General features: G+C 41.9%; 1 protein-coding gene across 6 annotated transcripts in view; it reads right to left on the bottom strand.

The window, feature by feature from the left end:
- LOC308283270 (E3 ubiquitin-protein ligase rnf213-alpha-like) overlaps nucleotides 1–13,477 on the bottom strand; it is a 70,829-nt gene that overhangs the window by 17,721 nt on the left and 39,631 nt on the right. For all 6 annotated transcript variants that reach the window (XM_080723661.1, XM_080723660.1, XM_080723663.1 and 3 more), the window contains 16 exons: nucleotides 12,094–12,281; nucleotides 11,598–11,718; nucleotides 11,004–11,104; nucleotides 10,726–10,908; nucleotides 9,442–9,608; nucleotides 7,753–7,852; nucleotides 7,544–7,658; nucleotides 6,472–6,679; nucleotides 5,030–5,226; nucleotides 4,358–4,480; nucleotides 4,025–4,135; nucleotides 3,253–3,495; nucleotides 2,576–2,651; nucleotides 1,498–1,532; nucleotides 1,089–1,189; nucleotides 231–387 (listed from right to left, as the gene is read on the bottom strand). In XM_080723661.1, coding sequence (XP_080579787.1) covers nucleotides 231–387; nucleotides 1,089–1,189; nucleotides 1,498–1,532; nucleotides 2,576–2,651; nucleotides 3,253–3,495; nucleotides 4,025–4,135; nucleotides 4,358–4,480; nucleotides 5,030–5,226; nucleotides 6,472–6,679; nucleotides 7,544–7,658; nucleotides 7,753–7,852; nucleotides 9,442–9,608; nucleotides 10,726–10,908; nucleotides 11,004–11,104; nucleotides 11,598–11,718; nucleotides 12,094–12,281 — 2,226 coding nt within the window. The remainder of the gene's footprint in view (nucleotides 1–230; nucleotides 388–1,088; nucleotides 1,190–1,497; nucleotides 1,533–2,575; nucleotides 2,652–3,252; nucleotides 3,496–4,024; nucleotides 4,136–4,357; nucleotides 4,481–5,029; nucleotides 5,227–6,471; nucleotides 6,680–7,543; nucleotides 7,659–7,752; nucleotides 7,853–9,441; nucleotides 9,609–10,725; nucleotides 10,909–11,003; nucleotides 11,105–11,597; nucleotides 11,719–12,093; nucleotides 12,282–13,477) is intronic.

The following is a 13,477-nucleotide window of genomic DNA, read 5'->3' as shown; positions in this document are numbered from 1 at the left end:
TAAAAAATAACATTGACAGTGGAAATAGCCGATCGACAAGCTCACGACGCGTCGCGATGCGACGCGTTGTGAGCTTGTAGATCTGCTATTTCCACTATTTTTTTACTTTAAAAAAATATATATATATGAAACATTTTCAACATTCACGATTATGACAATTATGAAAAATAATCGCGATTATGTAAAATAATTGCGATTAGACGATTATGTAATAATTGTGACAGCCCTACCTGTGCGTCCGTCATGGCGCCCAGCAGCATGGCCATGTGGGTGAGCAGGCGGATCAGGTTGAAGGGCACAGGGGACATGTCTTTGGTGTCCAACATGTCTGGATTGTCCCTACGTCTGGGTTCGCCCAAGATGTGGCCTGGCTGGGTGCGGTCACCTCTGTTGGAAGACAATCCCATTAAAACCCATTTAGGCCTAGAATTGTTGAATGCTTTAACCAGTGGGAAAATAGCAGATATACAAGCTCACAGCGCGGCACCGAGTGCCGCGCTGCGAGCTTGTAGATCTGCTATTTTTGAAAAAGTCGTGAAAGTGTGTGCAAATCTTTGAATATTATGTATTGTCGAAGCAAACGTTTGTAACTCAAATTTTGCTTCTGGGGGGGGGGGGGGGGGGGGGCATAGATCAACACTTGATCTATGCGGCTCAATACAAATGTAGACAGTAAAATCTTCAGTCTTCATTTATTTATTGTGACCCTGTGAACCAAATGGACCCTTCTATTTGTACACTAGAGTTTAGTGACTCAAAGATAAGGAAATCTAGATCGCGAGACTACCCTATTCACTTGGACTATATGGATGTCAGCCTCTTGTATAAAATCTTTCTTGAGGAGATCCTACGTCTGTGTGAAAACGTTAAAAAACCCAATAAACATTGAGTCATAAAAAGAGTTCAAGTAACTAAACCCGTGCCCCTGCAAATCTTATGAATCAGCAATCTATGGAATGCGTAACATAATAGCAAATATTCAAAATACACTCTCAGAGTTAAATTAACACTGAGGATAGTTACTATGTACTAGTAGTATGCAGAGTATTGCAATTCTGTAATTGAATGACGGATTTGATTGTACTAACTGAAACTGAACAGGATGGAATCCTGCAACAGGTGCGTGGTTGATTCCTCCGATTTCTGCACCACAGTCCAGGCAACGACTTTTCTCCATGGGCTGGCCACACTATGAACAACATCACAATAACATGATTAAAAAGAAACAAAGGCAGAAACCATTTCATTTGAACTTGATTGTGTTTCGTAAATGTACTTCCTACTTGATCACACTACTGTGTCACATAAGTATCAAAAGTAGCAGATCCACACGTGTTTTTAGCTTGTACATGTGATACCTTTGAAGTTAAATCTTGAAAATAAACAGTTTTGGATGTATGAGGTTTCCAGCTGACTATATGGTAATTCCTGCTAGTGACAGTACACTATTATAAAAATAGCACCCCCAACTTAAGATAATTAAATAAATGAACATACCTCGCCAATGGTACACGGGTGACCATTTGGACATGCTGTCGAAAAAAAATAAAAAATAATAATGTTTTAAGAGAACCTTGATTATTTAATTAAGCATCTGGCAACATCCAACACTGGCACCATCTAATCTACCTGGAACTCCAGGTTGCAAATTGGGAGTAAAAGACTTATGTGGAAGATAGAAATTACCAGTAAGCAGATATCTTTGGTCTGTGCACCTAGAAAACACTTCCATTCAGAAACTATTACATAACCATTACCATTTGGAACTAAACCAGGCAGTTTAAGTTATTGCTTAGTTTAAAAATAACTATTAGGTAGTCTATAGACTTGAGCAGATACTGGACCTGAAGAATGTTTTGCTGACGTTTAAAGTCGCCAAATCTTGTGCTACAGTATATTTGTCTGATAACCTGTAACCCCAATTCAAAGCAAAAATACACTAGGCAAGTTGTTCCACATCCCAGCTGCCAAAATGAACTGATAGTTAACACAACAGTGCCCTCTAGTGGAGGCTTTAAGTAGCTTAGCCACATGAACCACGGAGCCAGTTGTCCAGATTTAAAATGAAGCAAACACTAAAAGTTCCTATAATTGGCCACTATGTTCTCCATAGGATTCCATTCATTTCCCGCAAACCTTTACATTTGATTTTCTTACCTTAATAAACAATGTCATAAATACTTTATGGTTCCTGTCGCTAGTTTAAAGCCTCTCGTTTCAATCACCATGATATGTGTTTTGTGAAAATATGGTACAATTTATAATTGATGTTAAAGCAGGGTTATGCTGTGGGAGGGGGCTTGTGATGGTTCTTCTTCGGGTGCTTTATTTTCTGCAAGCTCAAGACACTGTCCCATGTATCCCTGCAGTTGCACGTGACTGTTGGCAGCCAATAGCATTCCTGGTACCCACATTAAAACAATGATGGTGACACCCATACAAGGGCAAACATATTTTGTACTGTCTATGGCATGAATCCTAGTGTCCCTATTCTGACCATGTCATAATAGGTAGTTGTGAACATTTGCAGACGATCGCAACACTAGTAGAAGTGTGTCGTGTTTCTGATACTCACAGTACCACAGTAAGGGACCCATGGCTTGGTGAGCTACTGCCAACATGTCCTCTGGCATGGTGGGTAAGAAGGCTCTCTGTAGAAAGAAATCACTGATTAAATACATCCAGTTCTCTTAAAAATGGACGGTGGGGGGGTTTGTGGGTTAGCTTATCTTCCTGCAGTCAAAGGGCCTGCAGGATTCCCACCCATTTTTACCAATTAATTTCCAAAACTTTTCCAAAGCTTTTCCAGAATATTTAACCTAATTTCCAGGACTATATAACAATAATTCAGCTCAATAACAAGTCGCTTACTCCTATGCGCAATGCCCAAAGACAGGTAGTGTATGCCAGTGGTTCTCAACCTTTTCAGGCCGTGACCCCCGAAATAATCATATTTGAACTGGGGACGCTGACGAGCACTACGAGTTGAGGAATTTTGTATAACACGGTTCCATTGTGAAAATAGCCGATCTACATGCTCACAACGCCTCGCGTTGCGAGGCGTTGTGAGCATGTAGATCTGCTATTTTCACAATTTCTGCCTCTAATATTTGACAATTCAGAGTTATTAACAAAACCAATAACCAAAGATCAATTCCAAAACTTTTCCAGTACTGGAAAAATATTTTTCTAAATTTCAAAATATTTCCAGGAATTTCATGACCCGTGGGAACCCTGGGCCTGGCATGTTACCTGCATGTTGGCTGGTGCCAGGGCCAGCTGCTGAAGGGGAACGAGGACAGCCTGGTTCCAGCAGAGCAGGACGGCGGCCAGGTGAACGGTCAGCTCCACCAGCACACAGTAGCTGCCAGAGGCCCCGGGGAGAGCAGTCATGGGCCCCATCTGGTTGGTCACCAGGGCCTGGGCAAAGGCCTTCACCTGGGGACTGGCCAGCACTTTGGAGCCCTGGACGTAAGCCAGCAGGATTTGGCATTGCTGTGGGGTACGAAACAAGAACAAATAACATGAGAAAAACAGGCCTTGAAAGTAGGGCTGTCACAATTATTACATAATCGTCTAATCGTGATTTTTTTGACATAATCGTGATTGTTTTTCATAATCGTCATAATCGTTTCCGTGTTGAAAAATGTTCATATATTTTTAAGAAAGACAAAAATAGTGGAAATGGCAGATCTACAAGCTCACAACGCGTCGCGATGCGACGCGTTGTGAGCTTGTAGATCGGCTATTTCCACTATCAATGTTCTTTTTTAAGTATAAAGTTGTCAAAATGTCAGTCATTTCTTTGTATATTTAGATTATGTGTCATATCTACCATGTACAACTTCAAAGCCTAAAAGCCAAAACATAAATGTAATTATCAACGACAAATACACAATTAAATCGTTAATCGCCAATTATTTGAGTGACAATTAATCGTCATGTAAAATGTCATATCGTGACAGCCCTACAGGCCTTGAAAGACAACTTTATTATATAGAAATATCCTTATGTTGTTCTTTACCTCAGGTTTGGGGCGTGAGCTTTCACGGACGTCTCTGTAAAGAGAAGTGACCTCTCTGTAGAGTGCTAAAAGCAGGTAAACGATCTTCCGCTGTGGTGAGCATTTACACCCCTACAGGAACAGAGCGATGATTGAGTCACTTTGCAGACTGAAAACAGGCATCTCTCTCCCTAGTTTCATCTCCCCCCACAAAGGGGGAGTTTTTCCATTCAAAAATGCTTCTCTGCTCTATTTTATTCAAAGTGTTTTGAGACGAAGTGCTGTGATTCAGCACTAAAATAAATTTGATTTGCATTCAATGTAATTGATACATGCGGTACAAAATCACAGTACCTCACAGATCTTGTCCAGTGCGTCTGCTTTTCCTTTGATCACCACGTTGGCAACAGCATCTCTGATTGTCTTGTAGTCCTCTCCACACACCAGAAACTGGTCTATGGGTGTGTCTTGTTGACTCTTGGAAGTAAAGCGTAGTAACAGAAGTGTTTGATGAACATCAATTATGACCTTAAACATCAATCAGCCCATTTAGACGTGAACACAAATCTGTGTCGCTTTAGATTTTAACTACTTTAAACATTATTTTATGCTATAACTATTAAACAATAGCAGATATACAAGTTCACAGCGCGGCACCGAGTGCCGCACTGCGAGCTTGTAGATCTGCTATTTTTGAAAAATCGCGAACATTTGTGCAAGTCTCTGAATATTTTTGACCCGATTCTATAAATGTCTAAATCCTTCTTCTAAGTGAGTGGTTCTCAAACTTTTTCATGTCAAGGACCCCCAAAATTACATGTATTTGGCCGCGGACCCCCATCTCAAAATATGTTGTTCCAGGGACCAACCAGAAGCAAATATTTGAATTACAAATGTTCGCTTTTAAACAAATATATTGAAAGAGCTTGTGTATCTGCTATTTCTCAATAGTTAGAGCATAAAATAATTCCAGGCCTAAATGGATTAAACTGCACGACAGGAGCGATAATGTAGATTAGAATGTACCTGCTGCAGGACCTCCTCGGGGAACAGCCAGTGCACATCTCCCACTTTAAGGAGCTTCTGCACAAACTCCACTCCATGCTGGCTGCAGATCTTTCGGATCAGGTAGACGCGGTACCAGTCGTTGCCACTGCGTCTGCACAGCTCCACCACGCTGGACAGGAAGGATGTCTCCGCATCCTGACGCTCCTCCTGGACTCCTGTTGGAGGACAAGGACAATTAAAGGCCTAGAATTATTGAATGCTTTAACCAGTGAAAAATAGCAAAAGCAAGCTCACAGCGCGCGCTGTGAGCTTGCTTGCTTGTCTGCTATTTTTGAAAAATCGGGAAAATTAGAATTTTGACCCGATTCGAAGTGTCTTTTGAATCCTTGTAAGATTCTTTTGAAAATGGAGGGCACGGTGGCGCAGTCAGTAGTGCTGTCGCCTCAAAGCTAGAAGGTCCTGGGTTCGATTCCCGCCGGGGGACACTGTGGGTGCTGGGGGCGTGTTCCCTCCTCCCCGTCATCAGTGCCCACACCCTAGGTGGGGTTGGCAAAAGGGCCTTTCTGTGTGGAGTTTGCATGTTCTCCCCGTGTCTCCTAGGGTAGATACCCTCACAAAAACATGCAGTAATCCTGGTCTCTATAAAGCCTCCCCCTGGCCAGCCGGGGCGCCTGATGGAGGGGAATGGAACTGGTTGGAATAACGTGTTCCTTCCACGCGCTACGTCCAACCGGGGAAGCTCCCCCTGTCAGGTGATAAGAAGCGGCCAGCTCACTCCTCATGCATTGAAGGAAGCATGAGCTCAGTTCGGGGCCCTCCCCAGGTTGGCAGAGGGAGAGTAGAGCCCAGGATCACAGCTTAGGCAATTGGCACCGGGTGAAAAAATGGGTTACAAAAATCGTGGGATAAAAATTTAAAAATAAAGATTCTTTTGAAAAACCTATGTTTCTGCAGCAATCTGGCCAGCCATCGTCAAAGAAAAGGTCCTTTTCACTCAACTGGAGCTCAGTTAGTCTGTTCTTGAGAGACTACTGTGTCAGTGGTTCTCCAACCTTTTCATGTGAAGGAACCCCAAAATGATATGTATTTGGCCACGGACCCCCATCTTAAAATATCTAGTTCCAGGGACCACCCAGAAGCATAATTTGAGTTACAAATGTTCGCTTTGAAAATACATATATTCAAAGATTTGCACACATTTTCACAACTTTTTCCAAAAATAGCAGATCTGGCTGCGAGCTTGTATATCTGCTATTTTTCACTGGTTAAAGCATTCAATAATTCTAGGCCTAAATGGGTTAAAACAATTGATCATCGACAAGCTCACAATGCGTAGGATTTTGACCTTTTTATTACGTTTTAATATATAATGACATTGCAAACAATGATGGGAATCAAGAGATCATTTGTTAACCACTGACTGATATATAAACAGTAATAATTGTATCAAGATTACATACCCATAGCAGCCAGTTTGGACACAAGCAGACCAGCGGCCATGTCGAGGCACATCCGCACCCTGGCCACCTGCTGCAGGTTCTCTACAGTGGCTGCAGGAGCAGAGCCAGGCTCAGAGAGCAGGTAGTCCATCAGAAAGTTCCTCTCAAGCTGCAAGCTGGCCTGCTGCTCTGCTACCGTATGAGACTGCAGCCTCTCAAACATGGAGTCCTAGATCAATGAAGAAAGTGAATTCATACTCAGGCCATGGCTACACGGACATGGATTTTTCATATATCCCGTTTTTTCAGATATCCACATAGAAAAATATCTAGGTCCACACGGAGCTGGATATTTCATATATCCCGGTTTTTCAGATATCCACATAGAAAAATATCTAGGTCCACACGGAGCTGGATATTTCATATATCCCGGTTTTTCAGATATCCACATAGAAAAATATCTAGGTCCACACGGAGCTGGATATTTCATATATCCCGGTTTTTCAGATATCCACATATAGAAATATCTATGTCCACACGGAGCTGGATATTTCATATATCCAGGTTTTTCAGATATCCACATAAAAAAAAATATCTAGGTCCACACGACAAAGATATCTAGGTCTAACAAGCACACACACACACAGTAAAGTCTTCAGAGGTTCCCTGTCTACACGGATCCAGTGAATCGGATATTTTTCAATCTCTCCACCTATTTATCCGGTTTAAAAAATACCCAGTTTCACAGCTGAAATATCCAGCTTCGTGTGGCTGCAAGCCTCAACAGCACAAAAACATTTCTAGCTTCAGAAATATCCAGCTCTGTGTAGCCATGGCCTCAGACTATTTTGTATCTTTATAGGGCTGCAACTATAAATGATCTCCATAATTTATAGTTGTATAGATTACTTGTTTGATGAATCGATTGCCATGAATCAAACATATCAGAAGTGCATTTCTTTGGATAAAAAAAAAAAAACGTAACAAGAAGCACAAGCTCACAATGTGACACAATGTGTTGTGAGCAATTATAATCAACTAAATCGTCTCAATGTACGGTTGCACTCCTATACTGTACATATTCTGAACGTACCTCCAAACAGTTGATGTACAAGGAGTACAGCTCAGTTTTGTCAGACTCCTCCAACATGTTGCTCTGCTCGACTGACGTCAGATGTGTCTGCAGGTAGCCTTTCACCTCGTCAAAGCTGAAAAAAATAAAAAGGTTTACATGAAGTTTAAATTGTGTTAAGCCCTGGGCATAGGCTAACCGTCACCAACATGCACATGGAATCACTGTACCTGTACTTCAGCAACAGTTTGAGGACCACCGATCGAACCACTGGATTCTTATCCACCGAGTCGTTAAAGGGAGACAGCGCTTTTGTCAGGATCTGTTTACCTTTAAAAAACAAAACAAAGAAACGATATCAATAGAACACATGTACAGTATATATATATAGCATATGTGTGTATGTATAACATTTGACTACTATCTGTACCGTAAAAAAATGTGTTAATAAAGTATTCAATCAATGAATGAATCATACACTATTTTGATTGTCTTAAGTACCAACTCTTAAGCCTTAACTTAAAGGCCTGTCCATACTGTCAACAACCACCAAACCTTTCGTCGGAGAGTTCCGACTTTCTGATGTGCAGCTTTCCGAACTCCAATTCGGGGTAATGCTTTTTGCGAGTGACGTCATTTCCTAGTTGAATCTGACTTTTCAGACGAAAATCTCAGTGGTCGGAGACAATATGGACAGGCCTTTAAAGGCCCACTTCACCTCTGGGACAACCAGATCTTATTTTATTGTTGTTTGGGACACGATCAACACAATCCTGAGTTATTTTTTGTATTCAATCTGTTTTGAGATATTTTTGTATTTCAGCATGACTAGTGATGCATTTTGCATCATATGATGCATCATACTGCATCATATGATGCAAAATGAAAACAAACAACAATAAAATAAGATCTGGTTGTCCCAGAGGTGAAGTGGGCCTTTAAGTTACGGCATAAGAGCTGGTACTTAAGACAATCAAAATAGAGCCCTCTGTGTTAATTGATTAATTCATAACTGAGAGAGTTTAACTCTCCGAGTTAACCCAATTAGACCTGTGGCCGATTCTAAAAACGCCTTCTAAATCCTGACCTACGTTTTCTGAAAAATATGTAATATAATATATACTATACATACTGTAGCAACAACCCAAAAGTGGGTTCCCGTCTTGAAAGGTAAAAACACGAATGGAGCGCATGCGCACGAGTATGGAGTAGACGCACGCTTCACCAGCTCCCCACAAACAAAGTTCAGATTCCAACTTAAACCGTGTTTATTTTATCTTAAAAGTTACCTTTTGCCTTTCTAAACCTTTAACTAACCTAACGATGCCTGGAGGAAGAAATAGGAAGGACCAGGGCGGCGCAGCCGGCAAAGATTTGGATGACGGAGACGACGAAAGGTAAAAACACCAAACGAGTTCCCGTCCTTATTAACTTTTTTACTGCTACGGACGTTCCCGTTCGCCCCATTTTTGACGGCGGCGCGTTGCCAATACGGCTCGTTCTTTTTTACCTTGTTTTCATGTCTGTAAGCTGATGGGGGGTCGCGCGGGTGTGTACAGTAAAAACATCTCCCGTAACGCTGCTCTCAAAAATCCACTGCACGTAAACATCAATGGAGTCCCAAATCACTTCCTGGCTTTTTTCTATGGACAGGAGCTAGACAGCGCATTGGTATGCTCTGGACCACGGCGAGCAGCGCGGGCCAATTCCATTACATTCGTTGCATAAGGCTGCCCTCTGCTGCCAGCTAGGCCAAAGTGCACATTTAATAAAAAATAAATAAATAAATAGATCTTTTTCTATAACATCGCTAAGGAAAGCTGCTTTTTGCTGGCACCAGACCCAATAAATAAATAATAACATCTGGCAGTAAAACTGTTAACAATGAGGACAAACTCAAAATGTGTGGCCTACTGTACCTCTGCCGATGCGGATCTGGGGGACCTCCACCATGAGGAAGGACAGGAGGTGGAGGATGATGGCTGAACAGGGAGGAGAGTTGTCCTTGAAGCACATGGTGGACACCAGGTCTATGAAGAACGCGTTGCACTGCTTCCTGAACTGAGCATGCTGGCTGATGAGAATCCTGCAGAGAAACAAAGAGGACAAAGTAGGATCATTTTGCATTATTCAAGTTCCCATGAAATCTAAATACTGTAGATGTTTCAGAGAGTTTATATACAAAGCAAGGGTGCAAAAATTGCCCTAAATGCCATTTGATGGGGACTCTAAATTGAAGTATGTTTAGGATGAACCATATTGAATCAGTGCTTTAATGTTTTTTATGTTTTTTTATTTATTTTGTATTAACTAATTTGCTGCCATTTAACACTTATGTTGCAATGATTTTTTCTCTTCAATGTCTCGCGTTGCCATGGTTACCATAGACTTCCATGTAATTGTGCAATTGTGTAAAAAGTGCACGCCCATGCCTAGATGATGCACCACGTGTGTAGATGCTGTTCACAGCTTTCAAACAAAAAAATCCGCTTGGAAATCCGTTCAGGCATTCATGATTTATGGGCCATTATGTTTTCTTCAGATGTAAACAAACATGGCTGCCATGTTTGAAAGAATGGGTTGGTATGGGGGTTAAACATGCAATTTCGCGATCGCGATCGTGCCTAATACATTTCTGGAGGTCCAAAAACATTTTTTGAAAAAAAAAATTGAATTTTTTTTTTTTTTTTTTTCAAAAACGGCCCAAACTCGGGAAACTCGGGGTTGGCACAGCGTTGGTATCAATACAAACTCGGGAAACTCGGGGTTGGCACCAGATGTGTTAACAATACCGTTGTACTCTCATATGCCCCTGTCTCCATAGACTTCCATGTAATTCATAGTGCACGGATCATGCACACCCATGCCTAGATAATGCACCACGTGTGTCCACATTGCTCACAGCTTTCAAACAAAAAAATCAGAATGGAAATTATGTTTTCCTAAAATGTAAACAAAGATGGCTGCCATGTTTGAAAGATGGGGTTGCTATGGGGGTTAAACATGCAATTTTTTCGATTGCTATCATGCCTACTACATTTTTTGGGGTCAAAAAGATTTTTTTTCCAAAAACGGGAAATTCTCGGGTTCCTCGGGCATGGCAGGGCCGTACCTCGGCCATAGCAGCAAATGAGTTAACAAACACTGAGTGTAAAGCAGGTTTATGGGTCTTAATATGTTTTCTATTAAAGTGTTTACTGTACCTCAGATCCTCAGAGGGTGTCATGGGATAGTCATCAGCAACAGGCTGCATGCAGAGGGGACAGTACATCTGACCAGGGGTCAGCCACTGCTTGATGCAGGCCATACAGTAGACGTGTCCACAGGAGAGGCTCAGGGGGTCCCCGGGGTCCCCCATACACACAGCGCACATCTGGATCCCAAACCTGAACGAGACACACATACAATTGTAGAATCCCAGTCCGCAGGCACAACGCAGGGCAAGAGATATCGATAAAAAGAGGTAAAGATCTGTCCATACCTGAAGATGTGTTCCACGGCACCATCTTTACAGGCTTTGAGAATAGTAATCACTGCCTCGAATGCCTGCTGCGTTTTGAGGTCCGAGTTCTTCTCCAGCACCTGGATGACAAGTCGGAGGTAACAATGTGTCAGTACGAATGCGCGAGCACATTTTAGGGTTGCTACCACAGTGGGTTCCAATCCACTGTGGTGCATCCGGCTTTGCGAACACAATTGGTCCGTGTTCGGTGGAGGGAAGCCGTGCAGAGAGAGTGATATTGGTCAATCGCACATACTGTACTCCTACGGGCTGGGGGCAGTACCTGTCAGCAGGGAGTGTTGGGGCGGGAGGAGTAGGACAAAGGGCCTACGTCCTCCCGGTGGGGGCTCCTCACTGGTAGGTGAGTCAGTAGGATACAACAGCAGTGACAACACAGAAATGTGTGTGGGGAGGAATAACAACTAAATTGGGGAGAAAAAGGGGGTAAAATATAATTAAATTGGCTACTCTGGCTAAAAAGTGTTACCTGACTGACATGGAAAACAAGCTACACTAAAAATCTATAGTGTTCATTATCAATGTGCACATCATTTGTGATCATCTCACACCGACCTGGCCGAGACCTCGCGTGTGCTCTAAAACCACCGGGGTCAGCTGCCTCTCCACCGCCTCGATGCCCAGCAACAGGTGCTCCACAAACAGAGACATGGCGAAGATCCGGCTCCATCCGCTCCTAAACAGAACCGCGAGATAATTGGAAAATGACCACCAAACTCAATGCTAAATCTAAACCAATATAATTAATGCAATTAGATTTTTATTTTTTTATTTTGGGCATGTCATTAGACTAGGTTAAATAATAATAATAATAAATAATACTGAAAATAACAAGCCTACAAGCTCACAACGTATTGCTGTGAGCAACATGTTGCATGACACCATTGTCTGATGAAGTATAAAGTTCAAATTCAGTAGTTAATGAAATCGTTGATATATTATATAGATCTTTTTTTTTTAAACACACGCGCTAGTCATTAAGTAATCGATAGAATAATAATTAAGAAATAAATTGATAGTTGCTGCCCTAAATGATTCAGGTGTCACTCACTGGACCCTGCGGACCATGTCCCTGCTCCTGGCTCCATAGTCTTTCATGCTGTCTTCAGAGCAGATCAGTTCGATGGGAACTTGGAGCTTCTTGACCTGCCTGAGCCAGGCCTGCCTCTGGGCATCTGTGTTCAGGTCCTGGGGCTCCAGGAATTCCAGGCAGGCCACAGCGGCGTACACATCTAGCATCTACCAGGAGTCAGAGGGAATACAGTCAAAAGACAAATCAAAAGTCAAATACTGCAACAAAAGCATTGGACATTTTGGGGGGATGGTACAAAAACCAATACTAGTGATGGAAATACTGCCGACACAGCCAACAGCCTGTGACATCGGGTATCGGCGAATACACAAGTCTATGTACAGTACCGATCCAACATCGCCAAATCTGAAATTCATATTTTAAATGTTTACGTTTGAATACTTTTTTTTTGTTGTTTTGGGCTTTTATGCCTTTATTGATAGGATAGTAGATGACAGGAAATGGGGAGAGAGATGGGGAGTGACACGCAGCAAAGGTAGTCTGGATCGGGAATCGAACCAGCGAGACGCTGTCAGGATACACTGAACCTATGTAAGCCTCATCGCGAATGGACCACAGCGCGCGCGCGGATCATGCACAATCCGCAGTTTTAGAGAAGTCAATGAGTTAACTGGGTATTCTGTGACGAAACTTTGCATTGCCCTGGTGTATGAAAAGTGATTTACAAATAAAGTTGTCTTGTTTTATTGTTACTGTACTATTTATAGTGGCAGCAATATTTATAGATTTCATAGATATATTTAATTGTGTTCTTTTTCAGTTATAACTGACTCAAACTAGATGAAATAAAGTTGTATGCCATTGATACGGGTTCAAATTGAGCCAGGCCATACAGTACAACTATGATAGTTGTATTGTTGGGGGGGAAAAAAGATGGATTCAGAACATCAGTAATAAAAATAAAAAAAACATCAAAATAGATAATAGTCTCAAATACAGTGAGCATATAAACAAATGTAATCCTAATATCCCAGACACTTGTATCAGATGTAACGATGATAAAGGCACTCTGTTCCATTGTTTGTGGACTTGTCCCAAAATGAAGGAGTTTTGGGAGGAGGTTAAAAAGGAGTACAACAGATACTACTTATTAATATTGAGCTAGACCCAAAACTCTTCTTATTAGGCCTTTACCCGATTGGCCATAAGATAAAAAAATTCGAGATAACATTTCTGGACCTTGGGTTCCTACAAGCCAAAAGGGTTATCGCCCTTTCATGGAAAAAGACAGGGAAACCTAGCATCGCGGTTTAGGGAACTATCTTTGTGCCTTCCTTTAGAAAGAATCACATACACTCTCAAAAACAAACAAGAGCTATTTGAGAAAATATGGGGGAATATT

The sequence above is a fragment of the Nannobrachium achirus genome (genome assembly GCF_963921795.1).
Source record: "Nannobrachium achirus genome assembly, chromosome: 4".
NCBI classification, from domain to species: Eukaryota; Metazoa; Chordata; class Actinopteri; order Myctophiformes; family Myctophidae; genus Nannobrachium; species Nannobrachium achirus.
The sequence above is the reverse complement of the archived record's forward strand: the minus strand, read 5'-3'. Positions and strand labels throughout refer to the sequence as shown.